The 24,387-nt window shown below is 36.7% G+C and overlaps 1 protein-coding gene across 3 annotated transcripts in view; it reads left to right on the forward strand.

Annotated features, from left to right (window-relative positions):
- Nucleotides 1-24,387, forward strand: part of CDIN1 (CDAN1 interacting nuclease 1) — a 222,761-nt gene that overhangs the window by 41,952 nt on the left and 156,422 nt on the right. For all 3 annotated transcript variants that reach the window (XR_009518377.1, XM_060004960.1, XM_060004961.1), the window contains exons 2-4: nt 16,252-16,297; nt 17,189-17,253; nt 24,287-24,347. Coding sequence is in view for 2 of the 3 variants with exons in the window: in XM_060004960.1 (XP_059860943.1) it covers nt 16,252-16,297; nt 17,189-17,253; nt 24,287-24,347 (172 nt within the window). In the remaining variant the exon portion in view is untranslated. The remainder of the gene's footprint in view (nt 1-16,251; nt 16,298-17,188; nt 17,254-24,286; nt 24,348-24,387) is intronic.

Raw genomic sequence — 24,387 nt, forward strand, 5'->3', positions numbered from 1 at the left:
AAAGATAAAAAATATATTAGGAAAAACAAAAGTATAATGGAACAACTGCAACAAGGTAAAATAAAACCACAACAGAAAAAAGAAAAAACAAAGTGTGTGTGGGGGGGGGACAAGCCAGAAGGAGAGATCACTAACAAAGTATAAAGAATAAAATAAAATTAGAAAAATAAACTTAGGCAGGGGCAGGGTTTAGGGTGGGGTGGGACCTAGGTGGTAGGGGGTGGTTGGGGGGGGTGATGTTTGAGCCTGGGGTGGGGCCTCTGCTTAGTACCTGCACAGAAGGTGAGAGGCAGCACGTGAGAAGGAGGGCCTCTAGAGTGTGGAGTTCAGGAGTTTGGAGGTAGGGCCCTGAGTGAGGGTGTAGGGGCAGGGCTTGAGCTCTGCGGGGCAGGAGGGAGGCTCCCAGGGCACAGGATTAGGCCCTGGAGCCCAACAGGCTTCCCTGTGCCTAAGTGGACAGGGAAGGCACTGGCCGTGTTACCTTCCGTTCCTTCATGCCCCTCCCCCACGGTCTCTGGCAGGGTGTCCCCCACCCGCCTCCCACTGGGCCACTAGACCCCTAACCATGGGTGGGTCCCGCTGGGTGTAGGATCTCCTCCTCCCCCAGACACCCCTCAGAGGTGCTGGTCCCTGAAGTCCGACCTTTACTTTTGCTCCCCCTTCCCTCCCTCCCACTCCCTCAGGACCTGCGAGGCTGGAGGGAACCTCAGTGGGGAGAGGATCAGGCCTGGGATCTCAGCAGGTTCCTGGGGGTCCAAGTGGGCAGGGGAACCCTGGCCACACTGCCTTTTGACCTCTGCCCTCCCAGTGGTTCCCCAATTTCCCCCTTTAGGTGTGGGATCCATTACCCTCCCCCAGCCACCCCTCAGGGGCGCCAGTCATTTCCCACCTCCACTTCTCTTCCTTCTTCACTACCCCTATGTCCCACGTCCTACCTGGCCGCTACGGGTTTCTCCTGTCCCCTTAGGTGTCTCTGGTCCCCCACCGGTGCCTGGTAGGTGCCCTAGTTGTGAGGAGACGTGAATTCTGCATCCTCCTAGTACACCATCTTGACTCTGCCCCCCTGGAGTATTGGTTCTTGAAAGTAATTCTGTTTTATCATTTGGACGCTGTATTAAGAACACAGAGTTTGACGACAAACTGTCTGTGTTCACATGCTGGCTGTGTTAATTTGGATAAGATACTTCTCCCTTTCCCTCGGTTTCTTAAATACTACTTGTGCTTTTATTATTATAGTGATGATAATTAAATAGAGTGGTGCTTGGACCTAGGTAACTAACCACCAGTGTTGTTATGTTTGTCATCATCATCACCAGGATCAGTGGTGTTCGTTGAGTGCCAACTCTTGATTAGACAGAGTTCAACAGAAATGGGGAAAAGTTACAAATAGGATATTCTGGCGAAAGTTAGTGTGTAACAGCATAATTGTGTTGTGCATAGTCTTAGTGACTGAACTCCATTTATGCTTCTCCTCTGGTTTCTCTTAAAACACATAGAGAAGTAGGGAAGGCATTTATAGCCATTTAAGATTGGTTTTATTGGAGTGAATGACATTAAGTGCTGAGATTAACTGCCAAAAGAATTTGATTGTGAATTAAGAATAAAAGGCTTGTGGTAAGAGTTAAAATTTTGTGTTAAATCAGAGAAGAGCGTAATGTATTTTAAGGCATTCCATTTATTGTTTTAATATTCCCAGCATTTATTATTAAAGTGGGGTGGCTGTAGAATAATTATAGTTCATATCATGATGATGATGTTTTTAAAGAAGGTTGAAAATCTGCAGTTTTTTCAAACTAATGTAGTAGGGAAAATATAACATCTAAAGCTTCAAATAGTTTGCTGACCTCATAAGAACACAACTGAGGCCATGTAGAAGCACTAAGTATTAACGAAGTTACTTTTATGCCAATTCCTGCATTTCCTTGTTAACTTCTTAAATGAAAAGCATCAGTTTAGTAATTGGGGGTTGGGAATATGGGATAAAAGAGAAAGAATATGAGATTATTACTACCATTATGTTAATAAAACTGAAAATTTATTTGGGAAGAAAGTGGTAAAGATGATAGTTTGATCTTTATAAATGATAACCATTATAAAGTGAATCTGGTCAGTCATTTTTACTAGTTTTATATAAGATCTCTGTGACCTATTAAATTAAGAAAAATTAGGAGGGCAGAACATGTATTTTTGAATAGAAAAAGAATAAGGGAATGTTTAAATGGTTTTAAACAATATTCTAAACTTTTTTACTTTGTGAAAAGTTTATAAAAGTGTGTTCGTTAGACATAGGCAAGTAAGATTTTGGTCACAGAATTAAATTAGCCTCTAGATGTTCATTCATTCACTTGTGATGATGCAGAGTTGGCAGAATGACTTGGTATTCTAGCAGGATTTCATAAACTGAGAAATTCCCTCAGAAAAGAGGTCCATTCAAGGCATTTTCTGTATAAACAAACCCATAAAACATTTGAAATCCAGAGGGAAAAAAATTGGACAACATGAAGTAAAACTCAGTATAAGTAATAAGCTCAGTATAAGTAATAAGCTGATGCAGACATAATTTTTTTTTCTTTTTTTGGGTGTGGAAATATTTAGAATCTACTTCCCAAGAAAGAGACTCAGTTAGGAAAGAACTTGAAAGAGACTGACCCAGCCCTAAAACTTGAAGAATTAACTAGCTAGCTGGGAATATTGGAGAAGTGAGTGATTAATCATTAACTCTCAAAGTGTGGCCTATTGTGAAAGGACCCCAGATGTCTAATTCCTTTTGGGCTGTCCTAACAAAATACCATAGGCTGGATGGCTTAGACAGCAGACATTTATTTTCTCACAGTTCTGGAGAATGGAAGTTCAAGATCAGGGTGCCAGCATGGTCAGGTCCTGGTGAGGACTCTCTTCCTGGCTTGCAGATGGCCACCTTCTCACTGTGTCCTCACTTGGCCTTTCCTTGGTGCATGCTTTCAAAGTGATGTCTCTCTTCCTCTTCTTATAAGGCCACTACAGTAATCCCCTCATAAGGGCCCTATGCTCATGACCTAATCTAACCCGAATTAGCTCCCAAAGTCCCCTTTTTCAAATACATCGTCATTTGTTACAGCAGTCATAGGAAACTGAAGCGTTTTACTATGGTAGGATGTTTAGTAAATTTTTATTTTTAAGTAAAGACTTCAGAAAGTGAAATTAATTCATTTGGTTTTGATAAGCAACTGTTTAAGAAAACTATCTGAAGGTAGATCAGAATCTTTAGTCTTTTCAGCACTGAATATTACTGAGGAAAATGAACAATGTTATTTGGTGCTATTTTAGGTCTAAGGCTTGTATTTTCAACCCTTCTGACAAATACCTTTCTAAAACTAAACTCATTTTAAGAGTAAGGATTACCTCTTATCTTCCTTCAATTTGAAGTTGCTGCACAGAGGTGGAGGACCCTTATAGGTCCTCATGACATACTTTGTCTCTTTTCCTGGGATTACCTAGTTCAAGCCAGAGACCATCTCATAAAAAAACTCTTTCAATACTTGAAGAATTGTGAGGTTGAATGTTTATATTTATTTACATATTTATATTTATATATTTATATAAATATCTTTAAAGGTAAAGATCTGGTGGTTCTTTCATTAAGTATCTGTGTTCAGTCTGTATCAAAAAAATACAGTAATTTGGGGGAGACTGGGATTTCATCAATGAAATAGTTGTGGTGCTAGACCCATGAAGTGATTACTTAACCTCTAGTGGGGGATGTGGTACCTTATAATCAATGGTGAATGAAAGGAGTTAATTATTTTCCTCCCATGTTCTCATACTGTGGTCTGATTACTTTAAATGCCTGGAAGTCTTAATAAACAATTTAATCACTCTAGCTATTGACCTAGAATAGACCTGCTATATTAGGCCCATATAGAAATGTCTGGTGTCAACATGAGAACAAGTCATTATTATAAGGACCACGGCACAGTTTTATGATAAACTATACTTAAAAGTTTTAGGGCTCTAAGCAGAGAGAAACTTAATAAATCTAAATCTTGGAGTTGTAGAACAGATAAAAATCACAGAACTTTCAAGGTGAAAATAGACTCTAAAGTCATGGAATCCATATACAGATGTGAAACTGAGACTTTGAAATATTAAGTGATTTTTTTCCAATTAGAATTTAAACACCTCAAGAATAAAGACAGTTCCTATTGGTGCTCCCTTAACAGTACAACTTTTGATGCTCCCTATTGTTTAAAAAAATAATTGTGGAGTACATAAAGATGTCTGTCAGAAATTTGTAAGAGAAAACTAGTATTCCAGAGGGCTAAAAAATGGTCCTAAGTCAGGGGAAGTGACATGTTACCTGGAAAAATAATCACTTTCCATATTGTGAGGTTATATAAAATTTGCATTTATAGTAAAAAGAACTGTCATTGAGAAGTAAAATTCAAAATTTTGATCTCCCATTCATTGCATCTTTTGGTGGTAAAATGTGGGAACTTGGGGGTTTGGGGACTACTGGGGATATAATTTGTATTCTAGTATATTTTGCTTTTTTATTTGTGTTTATGTTTTAATTTATACACATTGGTCACAGATACATTATGATTACTGAAATAATTAAAAGTATGTGATATTCTCATCCGTGAAGATGACACAGCTAAGTATTATTTCAGTAAGTCCTGCTTGTAGCACAACTTATTTTTTCCTTGATTTACATGTACCTGGTGTAAAATAACCCTTTACGTAACTTTGGGCAAATCACTTCATCTCTGTGACTTTTACTTTTGTCATTTTTAAAACGAGAGGCTTGGGCTTGGTCTAAAAACTCTATGATATCTCTTGAAATATTCCGTTTACTAAAATAGCTTCATTTAATAGTGATAGCAAGTCATATAGGAGTATCCTGAGTCCAGTTTTACCCTAAAGGGTAGAAGTTCTCCAAATAGAATGAGGAGATTCAAAGAACATTCTAGACTCCAGAAAGAAGATGGTAATTTATGGCGATGTGGTGAGATTAAAGTATAAACTGCTTGGGGGATTGAAGGTGGGAAAGCATTGTGGGAGAGCTAAAAAGAAGGGGCCTAAAGCCAGGTTGAGAAAGGCCTCAAGTGCCTTGCTCATGAGTATGAACTTCATTCTATAGGTAGTTGATGCCTCCTGGGATTTTCAAGCCAAGAGGGTACATCATCCGATGTGTATTTTAGAAGCATTGTTGGTAAATTAGAGGTTGGATTAAAGAGTATAGAGATAGGAGGCAAGGGGAATGAATCAGGAAGCTATTTAGTCATTTAGGGAAGTAGGGACAAATGTGAAAAAAACTTTTGATTGTAGAATCAGCAGGACTTCTTGACTCCTTAGATGTTTCAGGTGTGAGGGAGAGGGAAGAATCAAGAATTACCTTGGGATTTGTAGCCCATCTGTCTTACCTTTATGGAAATAATTGATTTAAGAGCGTTTGGGTATGAAACACAGTTGTGGGAAAGGAGTATGGTGGTAAATTTGATTTTAAGATGCATGCGGCCAAATAGGGGGAATGTCCCATAGGGAGCTATAAAATTGAGAACGTGATTCTGAGTAGGGGTGGAGGCTGGAAACATATATATGTATGTTTGGAAGTTACGGCAGTAGTTGTTGGGAACACAGCAGGGTGTGCTGTCACCCACATGAGCAAGTAGAATGAAGAGAAGAAGAGGGTTGGGGAGACCTCCTCCCTCCCCATCTGCTCCCCCGCCCCAGGAAACCCCAGGGAAGAGGCTAGCAGCCAGTGGGAGAGAGAAAGATAAGTGGTTAGCAGGGGAGAAGGAGAGGTTTTAGAAAATAGTTTCCTGGAATTCATAGGAAAGATTTTTAAGAAAGGGAAGATAGTCAAAGGTACAAAATATTGTGATGAGGTCAGCTAAGGTAAGAAGTATGTCTTTTTCAATTAAGGAGTGAGTACAGAAGTGAGATTGCCATGGGTTGGAGGCCGAATAGGATATACTGAACCAAAGACCTCGTAGACAAAGACATTTGGTAGTGAAGAGAAACGGTGGACAGTAGTTTGAAAGGTGTAGACAGGTTGTGGCTTAAAGACGGAGTGTGCTCGGAAGTAAATGAAGACTAGCCAGAGGAGAGGAAATGATGGAAAATATGCTAGCTAATACTCCATGCAGAGGTGGAAGAAAGTTGAATTTTTACCAACGGGGGAAGAATTATAAATATCTTCCCATACAGGCTATTGTTATCAGACTATCATTATCTGTTAACTTTCTCTTGCTCTCTTACTCTTTCTGGCAATCATAATAAAATTTCTACAAACTTAAGGGTTTCTAATACTGTAGTTTTATCTGACTTATTAAAGAATGAAATCAGAATAAATTATTATAGGAAGAAAGAATTGATAAATATTTCTTACAGGTGTATCTATTATATTGTGTTGAAGTTATTCGGATTGCTTTAGAGAAAAATGACCCGACATCTGGTCTTGGAAGCAAAATTAAGTGTCTTTCACCCAAGCTTCTTATTCTTTATCTGATTTATGTTATGGCTCGTTCTAAAAAGTTAAAACCCAAATTTACTTAGAAAGGAAAGAAGTATAGGTCTTTAAGCCTCTAATTAAATCAGAATGTTTAGAATAGGGTGGGACTTAGAGCAGAAAAAAATCTTAGATCAATTTATCCAGCTCCTTCAATTCTTTCCATTTTTCTTCTCCTACTATTTAATTTTATTACGAAATACAGCACACATAGAACAGAGAATAGTATAATGAACTCTTTGAATCTACCTCTGTTTATATTTGCTTCAGATGCTTTTTACTTTTACAGAAATGAAATATCCTGACACTATCTACAGTTTTTTCGCCTACAGATTTTTATGTTTTAAAAAATTTGTAAAAAATTACAAATTTTAAATTAAAAAATTTTAAAAATAAAAAAATTATTTTTTTAAAAGAGCTCTTTGATTCCTTTCCCCTTCTCTTTCATCTGAGGTAACCATTGTCATGAGTTTAGTGTTTATCAGCCTCATGTATTTCTTTTACTGTATCCATAAATGTCCATGAACAAAAAAGGTAATTATATTTTGCTGTTCTTATATTTTATATAAATGGTAACAAATGTGTGTATAATTCTGTAGCATGCTTTTTTTGTTTTTTGTTAAGTACTCTATTTTTGAAATGTATCCATGTTGATATCTGGTAGAGTGATATATCACTTTGTTTTTGCTTTTCAAAATTTATTAACTATTTCTGACATTCTTCTTCATGGATTTTAAGATAAATTTATCTCATCCTACCAGAAAACTCTGTTGTGAATTTGGTTCCCCCACTGCTGCTGAAGGGCCTGGTGAGGCAGCTGGACCCAAGGGGGGGTGTACTCCCTGGGTGAGCTTTGACCATGGCACCCAGAGGGAGGATGGTCCCTCTCCACCCCTCCCTCAAATAGACTGTCCTGGAGCTTTAAAAAAAAAAAAATCATAGATTACTGTGTAGGGAATTGACAGTTTAATTAATACTATCTTTTTACCCATGATACTTTCTTTGTAAAAATATCTCTTCATTTAGTCAGGAACTCTCTTATGCTCTTCAGTAATGTTCTATAACTTTCTTCAAAGGTTTACATATTTTTGTTAAATATATATGTATAAAAAAACTATGGTTTTTTATTGTGAATGAGGTCCATTTTTTCTATTCCATTTTCTAATTTAATATTACTGTTTTATAATAATTCTATTTCTTTTTTATTTTAATCTTATATATAGTTACCTTTCTGAGATCTCTTATTAATGTTTAAAACTTTCGTTTATAGATTCTCTTTGTTTATTGATTCTCTTCTCATCTTCAAAGAAGGAGCATTTTGTTTGTTTCTTTCCTTTTTGATTCTCTTATTTCTTGTCCTATTTTGTTTTGTTTGCTGGGATCTTCAGTGTTCCAGAACCTCCTAGAATAAAATCGGTTTCTTTCTTTTTTTCCCCTTATATCCAATTAATGCAATACATTTCCCACAACTGTTGATACACACTACTGTCATTGCTCAATTTTATGTATTTTTGTTATTTTTATTGTGATTTCCTCTTTAATCTATTGGTTAGTTAGTAATGCATTAATTTTTGAAAATAAGGGTTTGGGGGGGGACTAACTTTTTAATCATTAAATTAAAATTTAATTACCTTTTCAGCAGATATAGTCTAGCCAAGTCCTGAACAGAACCTTTGACAGCTTTATAGAGCTGGAGGACAAGGTTTAGAGACCAGGGTCCACCAAAGGTGGGAACTCTTGCAAATGTCCCAAGCTTTGAGGTGGGACCCTAAAGGGCTATACCCTAGGAATTAATGTGGACTGAAAGTAAAAGAGCTCTACATTACTATATTTCACCTTCAAGTTTACTTCACTGGCCTAAAAATTCAATACCTGAAATTGGACTAAGGTGATCCTGGACTCCTAGTGCTCCCAGAATCAAATCAGAATCCTCTCCAGAGAAAGTTAATCATTTTCGTATTCAGATTATTTATAAAGCAGTTTTTCAAGTAGTATAGCACATAATGGGAGATACTCAGTCACATAAGGACACATGACAACATAAATGGGAACCAGTAGAAACTGTAGAAATAGACTTAAAGGGGCTCTGGTTATTGGAACTACTAAACAGAATTTTTATAATCACAGTTTATTCAAGATGTTAAAAAAGAAGATTGAAACTCTTCAGGGAACTTATTTGAAAAAAGAATCAAATAGAAAATCTACAAGTGACAAATAACAGTAATTGAAATTGGATGGATTTAACTCAATGGATGTATTTAATAGCAAGTTAGACATTACTGAAGAGAGAATTAGTGAACTGGGAGATAAATGAGAAGAAAATATCTAGAGTGTAACAGAGAATAACAAAGAATAACAAAATGCTGTAAAATATGAAGAGAGAGTAAGAGATAGAGGATACAGTAAGGAGGGCTAACATACACTTATTTGGAGTCTTGGGTAGGAGAAACAGAGTGTTAAAGCAAGTTTAAAGAAATAATACTTGAGAATATTCAAAATGTTGAAATGTATCCAGTCATATATTTAAGAAGTCCAGCAAACTGTAAGCAGGAGCTTACTAAATACCAGAGTTAAAACTCCTAATAACCAAAGTTAAAAAAAAAATCTTAAAACTGGGTAGAGAAATAAGGCACATTATCATTGAAAAGAGCTGAAATTTGAAATTTGACATCACCAACACATCTGCACTGCTGGAATTATTAAAAGAAAGTTATTCCGGATGGAAGAGTGGAAAAGGAAGGAAGGAAGGGCAATGAAATGTTCATATGTGGATATATCAGAATGAACAGAAACTGTATAAAACAACAGCAATGTCTTGTGAATTTTAAGATATATGTAGAATTAAAACAACGTCAGTAATATTCTATATGTCAGAAGGGGAGAAATATAGATAGTGTTGCAAAGTTTTTGTATTTTCCAGGCAGCAGTTAATCACCAAGGGGCCATGTGTTTATGTAAGATAATCATTAATAGTATAAGAGTATTCAACTTCCAAGTTGCCAGGGGAAAAATAATGAAGAATAAGTACTAAATCAATTTAAAAGAATACAAAAAATGAGAAGAAAGGAATGTACAGTGATTAAGAAAATTAGCATTCAGTAAGATGATAGACTTAAACCTAAATATATTAGAACATACATTAAATGTAATCAATTGTAATCAAATCAGTGTGGTATCTGTGCAGAGATAAACATATAAATCAGTGGAGCAGATTAGAGAGTCCCAAAATAGACCCTTAGATATTTGGTTTCCTCAAAGGCAACAAGATAATTCAGTCGGTAAATGGTGTGTGACCAATTGGATATATGTACAAAAATAACAAAAACAAAACGTGACTCCTATCTCAATGCACAAAATTAACTCAAGGTAGATCATAGGCCCAAATGTAAAAGCTAACATTCTTAAGCTTCTAAAACAAAACATACAGAATTATCTTCGTGACTATGAGTGGCAAAGATATCTTAGGAAAGACACACAAAAAGTACCAATAATAAAATTAAAGAATTGCAACATTGGACTTCATCAAAATTAAAATTTTAGCACTTCAAAAGACAGCAGAAAGAAAATGGAAATACAAGCCATTAACTAGAAGGTGTGACAAGAACGTATAGCGGTGGGAACTCTCCTTTAGTGTTGGTGGGAGTTTAAAATTGTTACAAACACTTTGAAAAAGTGTTTGACAGTATCTACTAAAGCTAGAGATTTGCATGTCAGATGACCCAGAATTCCACTTCTGCATTTATACGCATCAGAAATGTGTACACATATGCACCAGGAAACATGTGCAGGAATGTTCACAGCAGCATTATTCTCACTGCAAAAGACTGGAAACAGTTCAGATGTTCATCAATAGGATAGATAAATGTGGAGTATACTTATACAATAGAATATATTATACAACAATGAAAATGAATTAACCTCACATAAATTAACATGGGTGATTCTCACAGATATATTATTGAGTGAAAGAAGACAGAGGCAGAAGAGCACACACTGTGTGGTTCCATTAAAATAAAGTTTATGAACAGGCAAAGCTAACCTATGGAATTTAGGGGTACATATTTGGGTGGTAAAACTATAAAGGAAAGCAAGAAAGTGATAAAGATCAGATTCACCTGCGAGAGGGAAAGGGTGGTGATCAGATAGAGTGCCTTTTGGGGTCCCAGCAGTGTTCTATTTGGTGACCTAAGTGGTTACATGGTTTTGTCTTAAGCATGATAAAAATAATTTTAAAAGGTTAATGTGTTATGGCAGGAATAAATGTTGATATGTAATGAAAGCATGTTACAAAAAATGTTTAAAACACAATTTTTGAAATTTTACTTTTGTGTATAGACAGACAGAAAGACACACACACATCAGACACAGTAAAAAACACAGGAACACAGATGGACACCTATGGATTTTACACAGAATATGTACTATTTTATAACTAGGAAACTTCATTAAACATATAATAAAATTAACACTTATGGAGGGTGTTGTCCTCTGTAGAGAAGGTTGATTGGGTTTATACCTGTGTTGTTCAGGGAAGGATTTAAAGTTGCTTTGTATACAGTAAATAGCATTTGAGCGAAAGACACATTTACAGTCACATAGAGACACTTCAGATAATTGTGTGGTTGGTTATTAACAAAATACACCTTAGCTGCAGGAAGAATAATGGAAATTACCCAACAATTTTTTAATCCTTGACTTTTTACTATAGGAAAATTTTTTTATATAGTTAATTAAAGGAAAACTGCGTTTTGAGTTTTTTAAAAGCGAATATCGTCTAAGGCCATAGAATTTGATCAAAACTCTTGACCTCCTGTGACTTCAATTTTCTATCAAAAAAGCAAGAATGCCCACCTTTCAGGGTTGTTTGGAGTATAATGTAACATATAAATGCTTAACCTTAAGCAACGGGTATTAGCACACATTAGAAGGGCAGATTAGCATGGGGATTAAGGGCTTGGGTTCTGGAACTGGACCTGGATTTTGATTTCCAGTTCTACCACTTACCTAGTTCTTTAATTGTGTACTTTCCTTAACTTCCCTTTCTCCATTTCCCCATCTTTAAAATAAGGACAATAATAGTACCTACCTCAGAGGATTGCTATGACGGTAAAATAAAGGGCACAGTATAGTGTGTAGCACAAAGTAGGTGTTCATATAACTCTTAGCTCTTGCTGGAGGTAGAGCTGTTTTGGATGTGACTTCAGTTTGTCAGCAAAATTAGTTAAGTGCCTGGGACAGTAACCACTTTTTTTGTATATGTAAAACATGGGTGTAACTTGTAAGAATTTTTTGTGATAGTTGATTACTTCTAAGCTTAATGGTGCCATCGGTATAGTCATGTGTGGGAATATTTGCTACTATTAGGCATATAATGTAGTCTATATCCTCACTATGAAGTTGGAAATTAGAAAGAAATGGGTGTGGGGGGTATGATAGATACATTTTTCTCTATTTCTTCAATTTAGTTTATATATTTTTTTCTTTTTTCTCCCCAGTAATTTCCCAGAATATCAGTAATCTCTCATGACTCTTTCCACTTCACATTGTTATTTTCCTAAAAAAAAAAAAAAAAAAAAAAATTAGTAGTACTGCTGTACCAAGCCTTGGTGTCTTATTGAATTCCATTTTGATTTTAGAGGGGAAAAAAAGGCTCTATGTTTCAAATTTGTATGTATGGGTGTGGGAGGGAGTGAGAGAGGGAAGTGAATTGCTTTTATGGAAAACCTTCCTAGACTAGTGCCCTGAATCACTGGCCACATACAGCCAGTGTTTTATTGTATTCTTTCATGGGTTTAGAGAAGTTGTACCTTGTGAGGTCTGCAAGCCTGATGTTTTGTAAGAGTATCTTGCTTTATCTTCTTAGGTTGGTTTACTGCTTCCCGAATTCTAGAAGCAATATTCATTTTGTTCAGAGGATTTCAAGCCCATTAGAGTGTAGACATTGACACATCATAGATTCTATAGCAAAAGGAGCTTGAAAGTTGAATAAAAACATTTATTTCTTTATGGTCTTTTTCAGAAGTTGGGCACTTGAAAGAGGAAGAACTTAAAGTATAAAGTGTAGTATCTTCTTCCTGAAGGTTCTACTTGCTTTAAGTCTTCACCTGGGAACATCAAGACTTCCCCCTTGTAAGAATGTTGCGTTGCAGCTAAGTCTGTGCTAAGTTCTGCTCTTAGTCTTTGCTGAACCCATTCAACTCCCTGATGTTCATTTTCTCTAATATCCTTCAGGTTATTGAGTATCTTAGCTGGATGGGTGTGGACACACTTTGAGTTAAATACTATATGGGGCACTGGTTTGTTGCCTGTTTATGTACCTGGCGTTTGAAGTTTTGAATGCAATATAAAATGAGGGTAATCAGTACCCCATCAATGTTTAAAATCTGTATGGAAAAGGCATTCACACATAGCAATTTATGATCTCTAGTCAGTCTCTGATGTCAGTTTAGTGACACAGTGACAGACAGAGGAACAATTTTAAGGAAGCCAAATACAGTAGCTGCCAGCTAGGAAGAGAATTAGAAAGTATAAAAATGGACAGCCCCTTCCAAGTATTGCATCCTGTACAGGTGCCGTCGTGATAGGGCACCCTGTCTCTGAGCCCTCCCTCGATTGTGTCTCCTACTTCCTAGGCACATAGGAAATAGAAACCTTTCCCTCCTCCCTCCCTCCCTCCCCTACTTCCTTTCCCCCCTCTCTTCCTTCCTTCCTTTAAAAAAAAAGGACATGTGTTATTACTCAAAAGAAGTATGGAAGGTAGTCACTTCAATTCATGGTCTTGAGCAGCTCAACAGTGTCCTCAAGGACCCAAGCTCCTTCCGTCTCCTGTCACAGGTCCTCAGTGTGTTGGCTTTGTCCTCATGCTTGTTTCCTTGTTTCCCCATTGCTGCAACATGACTACTGCTGCTCCGTAAAGCCATTTGTCACACGACTCAGACAAGGTTTTACATAGCTAGTGTAGGAGTCTACTCACATGCTCTTCTTTTCTCAGATACCTGCAGGGTGAGGAGCTTAATATGGGAGGGTAGCATGGGAAAAAAACACAAAACGATCTTTGAAGAGACTTTGGGCATTTGTGCAAAGTAAGTGACTGTATTTTTGAATATATAAATGGAAAACACATGTATGCTAAGTGACAAGTATATGCTCCAAAGTCTTGAAATATGTGAGGATTCAGGGTATGATTTACTTCACTAAGTCCCTAAAAAATATGTGAGCTCTTGACAATGTTCTAATTTTTGCTTTTACGCACGTATATGTTGAAAGTTTCCTCTAAATCAGTTCCTGTCCACTTTAATGTTTTTATTTTGGAGGCATATTTTCCCATACCCATGACCTCAGGACATTGTGGACGCTCAGTGAAACCTGCTGATGGACTGACTGTGATGTTTAAGATAAGCCTTTTAGTTACGCAGAATCTTCTCCTCTCTTCCTCTCTAGCCAGGAACCATATTCTTTGTGAACCTAAGGAATGTTGAATTTAAACCGTAACTTCTGTGGCTCTTGCCAGTCAAATCAAACAGTAGGGGAAATTGCAGTGGAGGGCAGGCAGAGGTGGTGAGTTCTTTGAAGCTAGGCCCTCGAGGTCATGGTTTCTCCACTCACCAGTCTTTTGCCTTGGGATCCCGTCTCAGAATCCACACACTGGAAGAGAGTAACAAATAATACACACTGGGGTCAGTGTCTTAGCTGCACTAAAACTACTCTCCGGTTCTTTATGTCGTGAGGCTTGTTCACAACGCTCTTCTGTGAGCTTAGCACACACAGGAAGAGAGCATTGACTGACTAACTACCTAGCAAAGATCAGTTAGTTCTCTACAGCTTTGTCTGGTCAGCCAAACCCAAAGCCTTTTGGACCCAAGTCTGTCTTTCTATTTTACTATGGTAAGTCATTTTCTCTTTTTAGCTCTAGCCAGGTTTTGCCCCCAGTGTAAGCTGGAATTTTCTCTCTAACCCACTTGGCCGCTGAGAAAACGTGTTGCTCCATAGGCTATGTCCATGGTTTTAGCTGAATTGAATTCTAAGCTGTTTAAGACAGTTTCCTGATTGAAGGCGTTATCTTGTCCTCAGTTTTTACAGTGCTCTCAACTCTTGACCAACTTCTCGCTTTGAACTGTTTATTCGTGGGCTTATTCCTTCTGCTGTCTGTTAGTCTTCCCTTTCTGAGCGTCTACCATTCTACTCTTGTTTTATTCAGTTTAGTTTCCTCCTCATTAGTCATTGGTCCCTGACTTGCCCATTACATGCACATTTATTTCCATCATATTGTTTGAGACCAAGAGACTGACATTTTGCCTTCCATTAATTGGTTAACATAAATATATTTTGCTGTGCAATGAGGAGGGCTGTATTTATTGTACATAAATATATAACATAGTGACTCATTCAGTAGTTTATAAAGATTTGTGTTTAACTTTGCCATTTTTTTTCAGGAGTTGGTTGTCAGCAACCCTACTAGAGTATGTGATTTGCATGTGAAGCTCAGGGAAGCCAGGCATAATAGGAAGATTTTATACATAGAACTGGCTTTTTCAAAGGTGCCTTCCATTTTTAGAGACATTGAAAAAGTTATAATGGATTTATAATTTTATTCAATCATTTCTCAGTACTTTTGAGTTATTAAAACAGTCCTTTAGTAATCATTGGTTTTCCTTGATAAACATTTATGGTGTTTTTTTAAACATATTCTTTTGTAATCTAATAAGAGTGGAAAGGGGTTAGAAGCCAAATCTGTAATGATATGCAAGAGATGACAGTACTGACAGTGAGTAAAGAAATATGGTGTCATTGCTTTTATTTCATACTCTCCAAATTACCTGTGATGAGCTTAAGCAGTCTCATTCATGAATAGAAAAATTTTAATTATTCACAGTGCTTTGGTGTACTATAAAAGCAGAATTATTAACACTGTAATTTGCTCGGATAGCATTTGGTAGGAAAATATATCAGAAATAATTAATTGTTTTCAAGATATGATAAGGCAGCTGTATCTACAGGGGGCAATCAGAAAGAATAGTAGTGGGCTATTGATTGCTTTTTAGAGAAAAAAATTCTGTTCCATTTCTAAATGTTAACAATCGTAAGAGGAAAATTCCCACTTGGGATGAATGTTTTCCAGGTTGCTTCATTGCCAGGTGTTTGACATTGCATGGAGTCTTAGATGAATAAGGCTTACGGCAGTCTTAGGGAATGCTGTCCTCAAGGGCCTCAGCTTTCTGCTATGAAAGCTTCTATTTTCAAAGTAGGCCAGTATCGGTGGGAATGTTCCAGTGGTCTCTGTGCTACCTCTGGTGAAGAGCAAAGTTTCCCCCCTTGAATCTGAGAGACCTACAGAAGAGGATACCTACCTGCTAACAAAATAAATTTCAGAATGTTGCCAGTGAATGAACTGCATTTTCTGCTGTTTATGGGATTTGACTATCATTTATCAATGGGAATAAACCTTGCCTCTTTTTGGTCCCTTTTAACATACCTGCATGGTACAGATATGATTTATAATCATTCTAAAGTTTAAGAAAATCCAAATCATATGATAGTTTGCTTTGAGACCATCCATATTTTCCCCTTTCCCTTTTTCTGTCTCCTTGACCTAGCAGCAGGAAGCCTTTGTTTGAGGTGTTCATCTGGAACAACTTTTCCACACTTGTTTTCATGTTCTGTTAGATTACAGGGCAGCAGGCCTACCTTTGAAGCTCCTTTCTCTTTTGTTTCTTTGGCGTGCACTCCAGTAATTAACTTTGTCCTTCTTTTATTTGTTCCAGTCAATCGCAGGCCACTCTGCTGAGCATCTTCTCCCAGGAGTACCAGGTTAGAAGTTTTCTCCTTTGTGAGGGTTGACAGGTGCCTAATTGAATGATGAATGTCCCTTTATTTCTTTGTAATTGAACTGCCAGCTCTCTGATTGGGTTGGAGGATATTCTCCTTTCCACATCGAGCACCGCCTGCGTCTCAGTGGAGGCCTGCCAAGCCTACCCATCCATCTGTCTAATAACATCTAGCCTTTGCTTATTTGGTGGACCTGTAATAAATTATGCTAAACCATTATTATTCTGACAATAATAATTTCCCTGTGTTGCGTGGTTCCATGTGCTAAATGTTTGCTGACTTGCACTGTCAGTGCCGCTTTCCATTGCTGACAGAGATGATGATAAATGACCATTGCTGGAGTGGCAGAAGGCAAGAGAGGCAGAAAATGGAGTCATTTATCATGAGATGACAGGTGTCAGTCAAGTGGCAAGTCTCTATGGAATTACTTTTTGTAGTTTTCAAATAAGTTGTTTTTAAGCAATGTTCTTCCTGGTTAAAAATGGCAATTGGATTGTAAAACTAGAGTGCGGAGGACTTAGATGGAATTGAATTGAGGGAAAATTAATACAAAGGTTGAAACAAGGAACAAGTTTTTCTTTGCCCTCTACAACCCTAAGCAAACTTAATTTAGATTCAATTACTATGACCCTGTTGGCTTTTACATATATACTGTACCTTGTGGTACAGTCTGGAGACATCCCAGCCACGCAATAGAGATTAAAATGCATAGGTTCATAGAGTAGAAGGGAAAAAAGATCTACCACCACCCAAATCCCCAAACTATTATTCGGTTTGTCCTTTATGTTAGACATTGGAATCAAGAAATGTGTCATTTTTGTTCTTGAACCTGATCTGTGACACAACATAAAAATCTTTTTTATTTTGTTTCAGAAACATATTAAGAGAACACATGCCAAACATCATACTTCGGAAGCGATTGAAAGTTATTACCAGAGGTATGACCTGCCTGCCCCACTAGAGGGTATCATAATACCTATTAATTGTAATAATAATTATGAATAAATTAGATTAATAAATTGATTTTCTATATAACATTCCAAGGCATCTTGTTTTAAGTCTCTTATTTAAGACTTCAAGTATATTTTTTTTAATTTCTCAAATACTCTGTTATATGGATTTAAAGATTATGGTGAAACCATCTTAATTTACATGTGTGTGAAATCTTTACTATGTAATAAATTGTTTCAGTATTAGAAAATCTCAGTTGGATGCTTGAAACTGTAAGCACATATCTTGGATAGATGCGTATGTTTATGCATACGTATATCTACACGTATTATGTGAAAGTTCTCAAACCAATTTTATTTCTTATTTAAATCAGCAAGTTGAAAAGTATATTAGAAAATAAGATTAAATTTTGGTACAGTTGTATTTTGCATCGTCAGTATTGGGTTAGCCATTTTAGAAAGGCAAAAAAAGATATAAATCAAGTAAGGACATAAGGAGGCACATAATAATGTACAACTGTCAGATTTTAAGAGGGGTTTATATTTTAAAAGGAAAGTCTTGAGTATTGAATCAATAACATGATGTTCAGGAGATATTTTAATTTCAGCCTAATTTATTATAGCTCCCAACCTCTTGTTCTGAAACAAAAAGAATCTTTAAAATAGCTCCTTTTTTAAAAAATTAAAAATTTTTTGGCTTTGTAATATGAGTGAATAACTTATAATGGTAAATGGTTATGGTTTGCATTAGAAATTATTGGTTGCTTTCTTAAATATTTTAAGGGCATACTGGAAAGGAAAACAGTTTGAAATATGCTCTTAAATTATTACACTTAAGATTGACAGAGCAATCTTTCTGTGGTGAGAGTGACACCACTGATTTTAGATGAATGATTTTTATGCATGAAAATTCTATGAATTAAATGAATATGCAGATAAAATATTGGTATTATGTTTCTGTAAAGTCTTTTTTTCTTAAGAATTGAGTGTTTATTGAAGTTAGATTTTTTAAAAAGTATTCACTATGCCATAGTGGTAAAAGATATATTCTGTTTTGAGTAGAAGTGTCTGTTAAAGAAATATACATGCATACACAAACACACACACACACACACTTTTATACCTAGGAGAGTTACTCCTTAAGAAGCCTTTGTAAAGTTTGAAGTGATTTATTCAAAAGTCATAATCTCCTCAGTGAAATTAACATTTAAATTAAAGTCATCATCTAAATCATACATATAAAATTGAGAAAGGCCCATGAAGTGCTGTGAAGCCAACAACTGCTTTGGCAACCAGACTCTCCCCTGAAAGACTGAAAAGTGGCTCACGTGTCAAAAAATACATTCTTATTTATAAAATTTATAGTCTTAGGCTTTCATATAAAAGTATGGTTCTATTCCAGATTTTAAGGCCCAGTTAACATCAACAAGGGAAAATAAAGCATTTCCTAGAAATTTGGAGATTTGCTAACAGGCCATGGGCTGCCCTCTAATAATCTTTTTTTTCATCGTAAAAAAGCCGTTTTAATTAGATGATTTCTAAGATCTCTAAATGCTGCTTTTAAAAAATTTACTTTCATTAAAAACTAAATTTGAGGGGCTTCTCTGGTGGCGCAGTGGTTAAGAATCCACCTGCCAATGCAGTGGACACGGGTTCGAGCCCTGGTCTGCGAAGATCCCACATGCCACAGAGCAACTAAGCCCGTGCGCCACAACTACTGAGCCTGCACTCTAGAGCCCGCGAGCCACAACTACTGAGCCCACGTGCCACAACCACTGAAGCCCACATGCCTAGAGGCCGTGCTCCACAACAGGAGAAGCCACCGCAATGAGAAGCCCACACACCACAACAAAGAGTAGTCCCCGCTCGCCGCAACTAGAGAAAGTCCGCACGCAGCAGTGAAGACCCAACGCAGCCAAAAAATAAAATAAATAAATAAATAAATTTATTTTTTTTAAAAAAAGTATGTTTGATTTCTGAGGTATGAACATACTTTATTGGATTACCTGGTTAGTTTAGGCCAAAAACAAAGATCTTTAAGTATGGTTACTCGAACAGTTGATTAGGTAATAATGAAAATATAGAAACATATTTGTATTTCTTTAAGTTTAGTTAAATGTGAGAACCTCAATTACTTTGAGGAGTCACGACATTTGAAACACAATCTTGAAGTTAGGCTGTAATGGACCGTCTAATAGGAAAGCAGTCCGACTGGTTTCTTACTTTACCACCCTGCTTCCTGACTTTTCTGCCCTGCACTTTGTGCTTGTAGACGGGCTGTGTTGTTACCTTTCAGATGATTTGACCTCACAGGTCTCTTGTTCTAAATGTGCAGGTTGAATGTCCCTGTATTCTCTGTGGTAAATTGGCCTTGAAAGGTTTTTGTTTCCCAGCTGATTAGAATAAAGGCAAAATTATATCAAACCATACTTAAGCAGTTTGACAAGCTCAACAATTTCTTCCTTTCTTTTTCTTTTATAAAAGTAATACATGCCTATTGTGAAAATTAAGTACATTTTTAATGGTATAAAAAAGAAATGAATGGATTGCCCATAATTGTGGCCCCCATAGATAACCACCAGTGTTTTTCATTCCAGTCTTTTGTCAATCCATTTTTACATAGATGAGGTCATCCTGTATATGCAGCTGTGAATTCTGAATTTGATACTTGGAAAAATACATATTATTTTGAAGAGCGTTTTGTAAACATTTTTATTTTATTACTTCATATGAAGGTATCATAATTTACTGAATTATTCCTCTGTTGAACATATATGTTTCCAATATTCTGATACAAATAATACTGTGATACATATTTTGGTGCATAAGTCTTTGCATTTGAATTAGTTTCTTAATATTTCTGTAGATGGAATTACTGGTGTAAACAATAAGCATTTAATGATCTTATTATATGTTGTCAAATTACCATCTAGAAAGATAGTAATGGTTACATTTCTACTAGCAATATCAGAGAATTCCTGTGTCTCTGTATTCTTGCTAGCATAGAGATGTTCTCAATTCAGAATTTGAAGTCTGTATTAAAGACCATACAATCCACAGAGTGATTCCATCATGGTTAACTGAAACTTCAAAGTATCCAAACAACAGTAGAAAATGTTTTCCTAAGCTTTTGAATTACTGAGGAAATTTCCTCAGTTCTTCATGTTGTGTGCGTATAGACACAGCTTGTTCATGTTGAAAAGAACTCTCTTTTCTTTCCCACTGTACTAATGGCATTTTAGTTCTAAACAGGAAACATACTTGGTAAAATTTATTTAGATTTATCTAGATCAGTGCACATGGGCATATATGTGCACACGCACACATACACAAACACACGCAAGTTGGTCAACTTTTACAAGTTTCCTCATCAATAGCAAAGTTTAGAAATACTGTCTCTCATCTCCTCCTGTCTCTCAACACACACTGTCTGAGGGGCCAGCTTTATTAGCTTTGCAGAATCAGACCAGTTGGATTTTATTCAGATGTTCACATGGAAAAAAGGTTAGTTCAAATATGTTACTGATACCACATGATACAGATAGTTTCTAAAAATTCGAACCACTTTTTTGTTTAAATAGCACCATTTACTTTGCATTCACTGTGTCCCATCTACTATGCTAGGAACCAAGTATAAGAACCACAATACCTGTCCTCAGCTGCTCTGTTTAATGGGAAAATAGTTGCATGCATGGAGATGGATTCCAGAGATTTTCGATATAGAATCAACAAAGGTGGTATTCAGATGTAAGCTTAGTGAAGAATTTTGGTAGATTTTTGAAGTTTTACCATTATAGTTATAAAAATATTAAGATTAAATAAGTTTGCCTTATATTTAAAATCAATATATATTATTTTTAATCTTAGATGCTAATAGATCTTTCACACTCAAAAAACGTCATAAAATGGACCTTCTGGGAAGATCTTTTAAGGATGGTTTCACCCACGAGATATACATTTATTAGTCCTCCTGTGGCAAAGCTGGAGGATGACATACAGTCTATGCAAAGTAATTTCAATTTGCAGATAGGCATCAGGAAGGTAGCCCAGGTCACCTTAATGTAGTGTTCAGGATTACATTTTTATATCCCAGTTACAATTCAGATGTTTGCCAAGGACCTGCTGGATGAAGGTTCAACATTGATTTGTGTAGCCCTACCCCAAGGAGAGAGAAACAACCCATTATAACTGTGTGAATAGTCTATGCTGTAAGTTTGCACAAGATGTTTTGAGGATGGAGAGAAGGGTAGCATTAGGAATTTCTGATTATGACCTTACTGAATGTCTTCTGTAATTATCATGCTCCTTTGATTGCATATCTAAAAATTTGAGTAAACTTGATCTGTCACTTGATATGGGGGACAGTTAAAGTTCCCAGAAAGGACAAATGCAACTTCAGATTAATTTTAACTTAATTTCTTTTCCTTAGCACTTCTGAAGTGTTATAAGGTATAGGTGGGAAACAAATTGGGGAATAAATACAGTTAGAAGCAGATCTACCCTTTTCAGCATATGAGGACACCTCAGTAGACTTTGGGAGATCAGCAGTCCATTTCAGAGATTTACTGCTTACCAGCTAGGGGAGCCCAGATGGGTTTCATCAGTACTCTGGAGTTTGGTTTCTTTATATGACCAACTGGGAAGAGTAATCAAGCTCATAATTAGGAATTTCCAGTGTATTAAGTATGAACATGCTTCAACTATTATATAGACTGTACAGATATAGGGGGCTAATGTTGTCGTTTGACCAACTCCTGTTGCTTTAAACTTAATAGAAGTGTTCTATCGGTCATTACCAGGATTGTGATTGATGCAGCGTTTATATGAAACCATATAATTTGGACTCAAAATGATAGTTTCCGGGCACAGGCAGTGATCTGGGGTCTAGCTGTTCTCTTTCCAAATTAACCCCTGAGAAGAGGTTCTGCTCTGGTCTCACAAGAGCCTTTCCCAGTCCTCAGATAGCCCAGGCACATTCCTGACATTTGCACTTACTGTTCCCTTGCTGGGAATGTTCTTCCTCTCTTGGCTGGCTGCCTTCCTTCTTGTGGGTTTCTACTTCAGTGTCACTTCCTTAGAGAGGGGCTTCCTGACCAACCCATCTAATTTATATTATATTGTAGCATATGTCATTACTTTATATATTTATTTCTCTTTTTCTTCTCTGTCTCTTCACTGTTATATAATCTCTGAGATGGCAGAAACCAAAGAAGTTTTGTTCCCTTCTGCTTCTTCAGAACCTGGAATAAGGCCTGACAACTAGTTAGCTCTCAAAGATACTTGTGGGATAAATGAATGTTAAGTAGAGAGTTGTAAAGATATACTATTATCAATATAGGCTTAAATACCCTGACCCGGAATCAGAATGCTTAATGCATGTGCGCTCTGGTTAGTTGCTCCGACTTGACGAAACTGATTGTTCCTTGAGCAGACCTATCAGTGCAATGGAAGTTCTGTAAGTTGACATGAAGGTCTTAGCTGACCTATTTCCCAGGGATCTTTCTCTAAACCACACTTGTCTTGTTTGTTTTTATTTTGTTGTTCCCTTGCTCCTGAAATGAAAGTACTTATTTCCCAGTTAGATTCCTAAACAATTTATTCAAGAAAGGGCCAATAGATGAAAATGGATGTATTAGAATTACTTTGAAGTTATAATGATCCTGAGACTTTCCCCACCTTAAATAATTTGATTTTATTCCACTTCATTTATTGGAAATCATACATCTTTATAAGCATACCTGTGAAATTAATTCAGTTTTTGCTTCTGGCCGTTACAGGGAAGACCTCACCTGTTTACTTTGATTTTTACTATCAAACAAATGTTGTTAGTTTATTCAATCAAACAGTATACTATAGAGAAAATGTTCATACTTAATTTTATTTTCTTGCCTAAAATGGCTTTTTAAAATTATTTAATTACTCATTTATTAGAGAAAAAATATGTATTCAGTATTACAATACAATCACCTATTATAAGCCAAGAACCGTGCTAGGCATAATAAATTGAATAAAATGAAATTCTTCTACCTTCATGAGGCTTTCAGCCTTACAGTCGGGATGGGTTTGAGGTGGACAAGTAACTCGACAGATACAGTGTTCTGGGCTAAGTGATGGAGAGATGGACAAGGTGCTCCTGGATTGCACATGAGGGATACTTAATGTTCTCCCAGGTCATGGTGGATGAAAAAGGCAACATACAATCTGAATCAGGAGTTATCCAGGTGAAGGGCTGGAGTGGGGAACAGTGACTAGAGATGAGGCTGGCTGAAGAGAGTAGGTAGGAACCAGATTATGAAGATCCTTACGAGAAGTTTTAAGTGGTTATAATTTAATCTTGAGATTTAATGTGGGGCTTTTGAAGTGTTTTAAAGAGGAGAATGGTATGTTCAGGTCTTTGTTCTAAAACAAATCACTCTGGCTTCCATATCTGGGATGAATTTGGGGAGTTGTTTGTTTGTTTGTTTTGCAGGGTTAGGGGATGCGGAGAGCTGGAGGTTATGACAGAAATCCAGAGCAGATAAGATGATGGCTTGTATTACCTATTAAAGGTGTGCTGACCCACTGATGAAAAGTCTGTTCCATTTTTTTCCTAATAAGGTGTCAACCAATCCTATGAACTAAAAGTAAATAAAAAAGTGATATGCTTGCATGGATGCGTTTTTCAGGAGTAAACTTATTTCCTTCCCATGAGTGGCTGTGGTATAGATAAAGCCAGGGTGATAGGGATAGTTCTTTTCAAAATCACCTCTGTGTTCACTTACATGTTAGGAGGTGAACACAAGGGAGACCTGTGTACTCAGACGTCCTTTCCCCAACTTCAGTTAGTTAGTTGCCAGTGGTTTTGAGGTAAGTTGTTTTTGTTATTCTTTTCCCTTCAGTGCTCTCCTATGACAGTAGCATACTTTAACTAGAGTTGAGCGTGGCATTTGCCCAGGAGAAACATGTACACACAGGGGATGCTGACAAGTCTATGCTGGCCTTTTCTTGTCACTGCATTACCACTTGGCTTTGTCTTGTCTAGGTATCTGAATGGAGTGGGGAAAAATGGAGCTGCCCCAGTACTCCTGGAGCTAGCCAATGAGGTAAAGTTATTGTTATTATTTTATTTAACCTTACATAAAA

This window comes from Delphinus delphis, chromosome 2 (assembly GCF_949987515.2).
Source record: "Delphinus delphis chromosome 2, mDelDel1.2, whole genome shotgun sequence".
Taxonomy (NCBI): domain Eukaryota; kingdom Metazoa; phylum Chordata; class Mammalia; order Artiodactyla; family Delphinidae; genus Delphinus; species Delphinus delphis.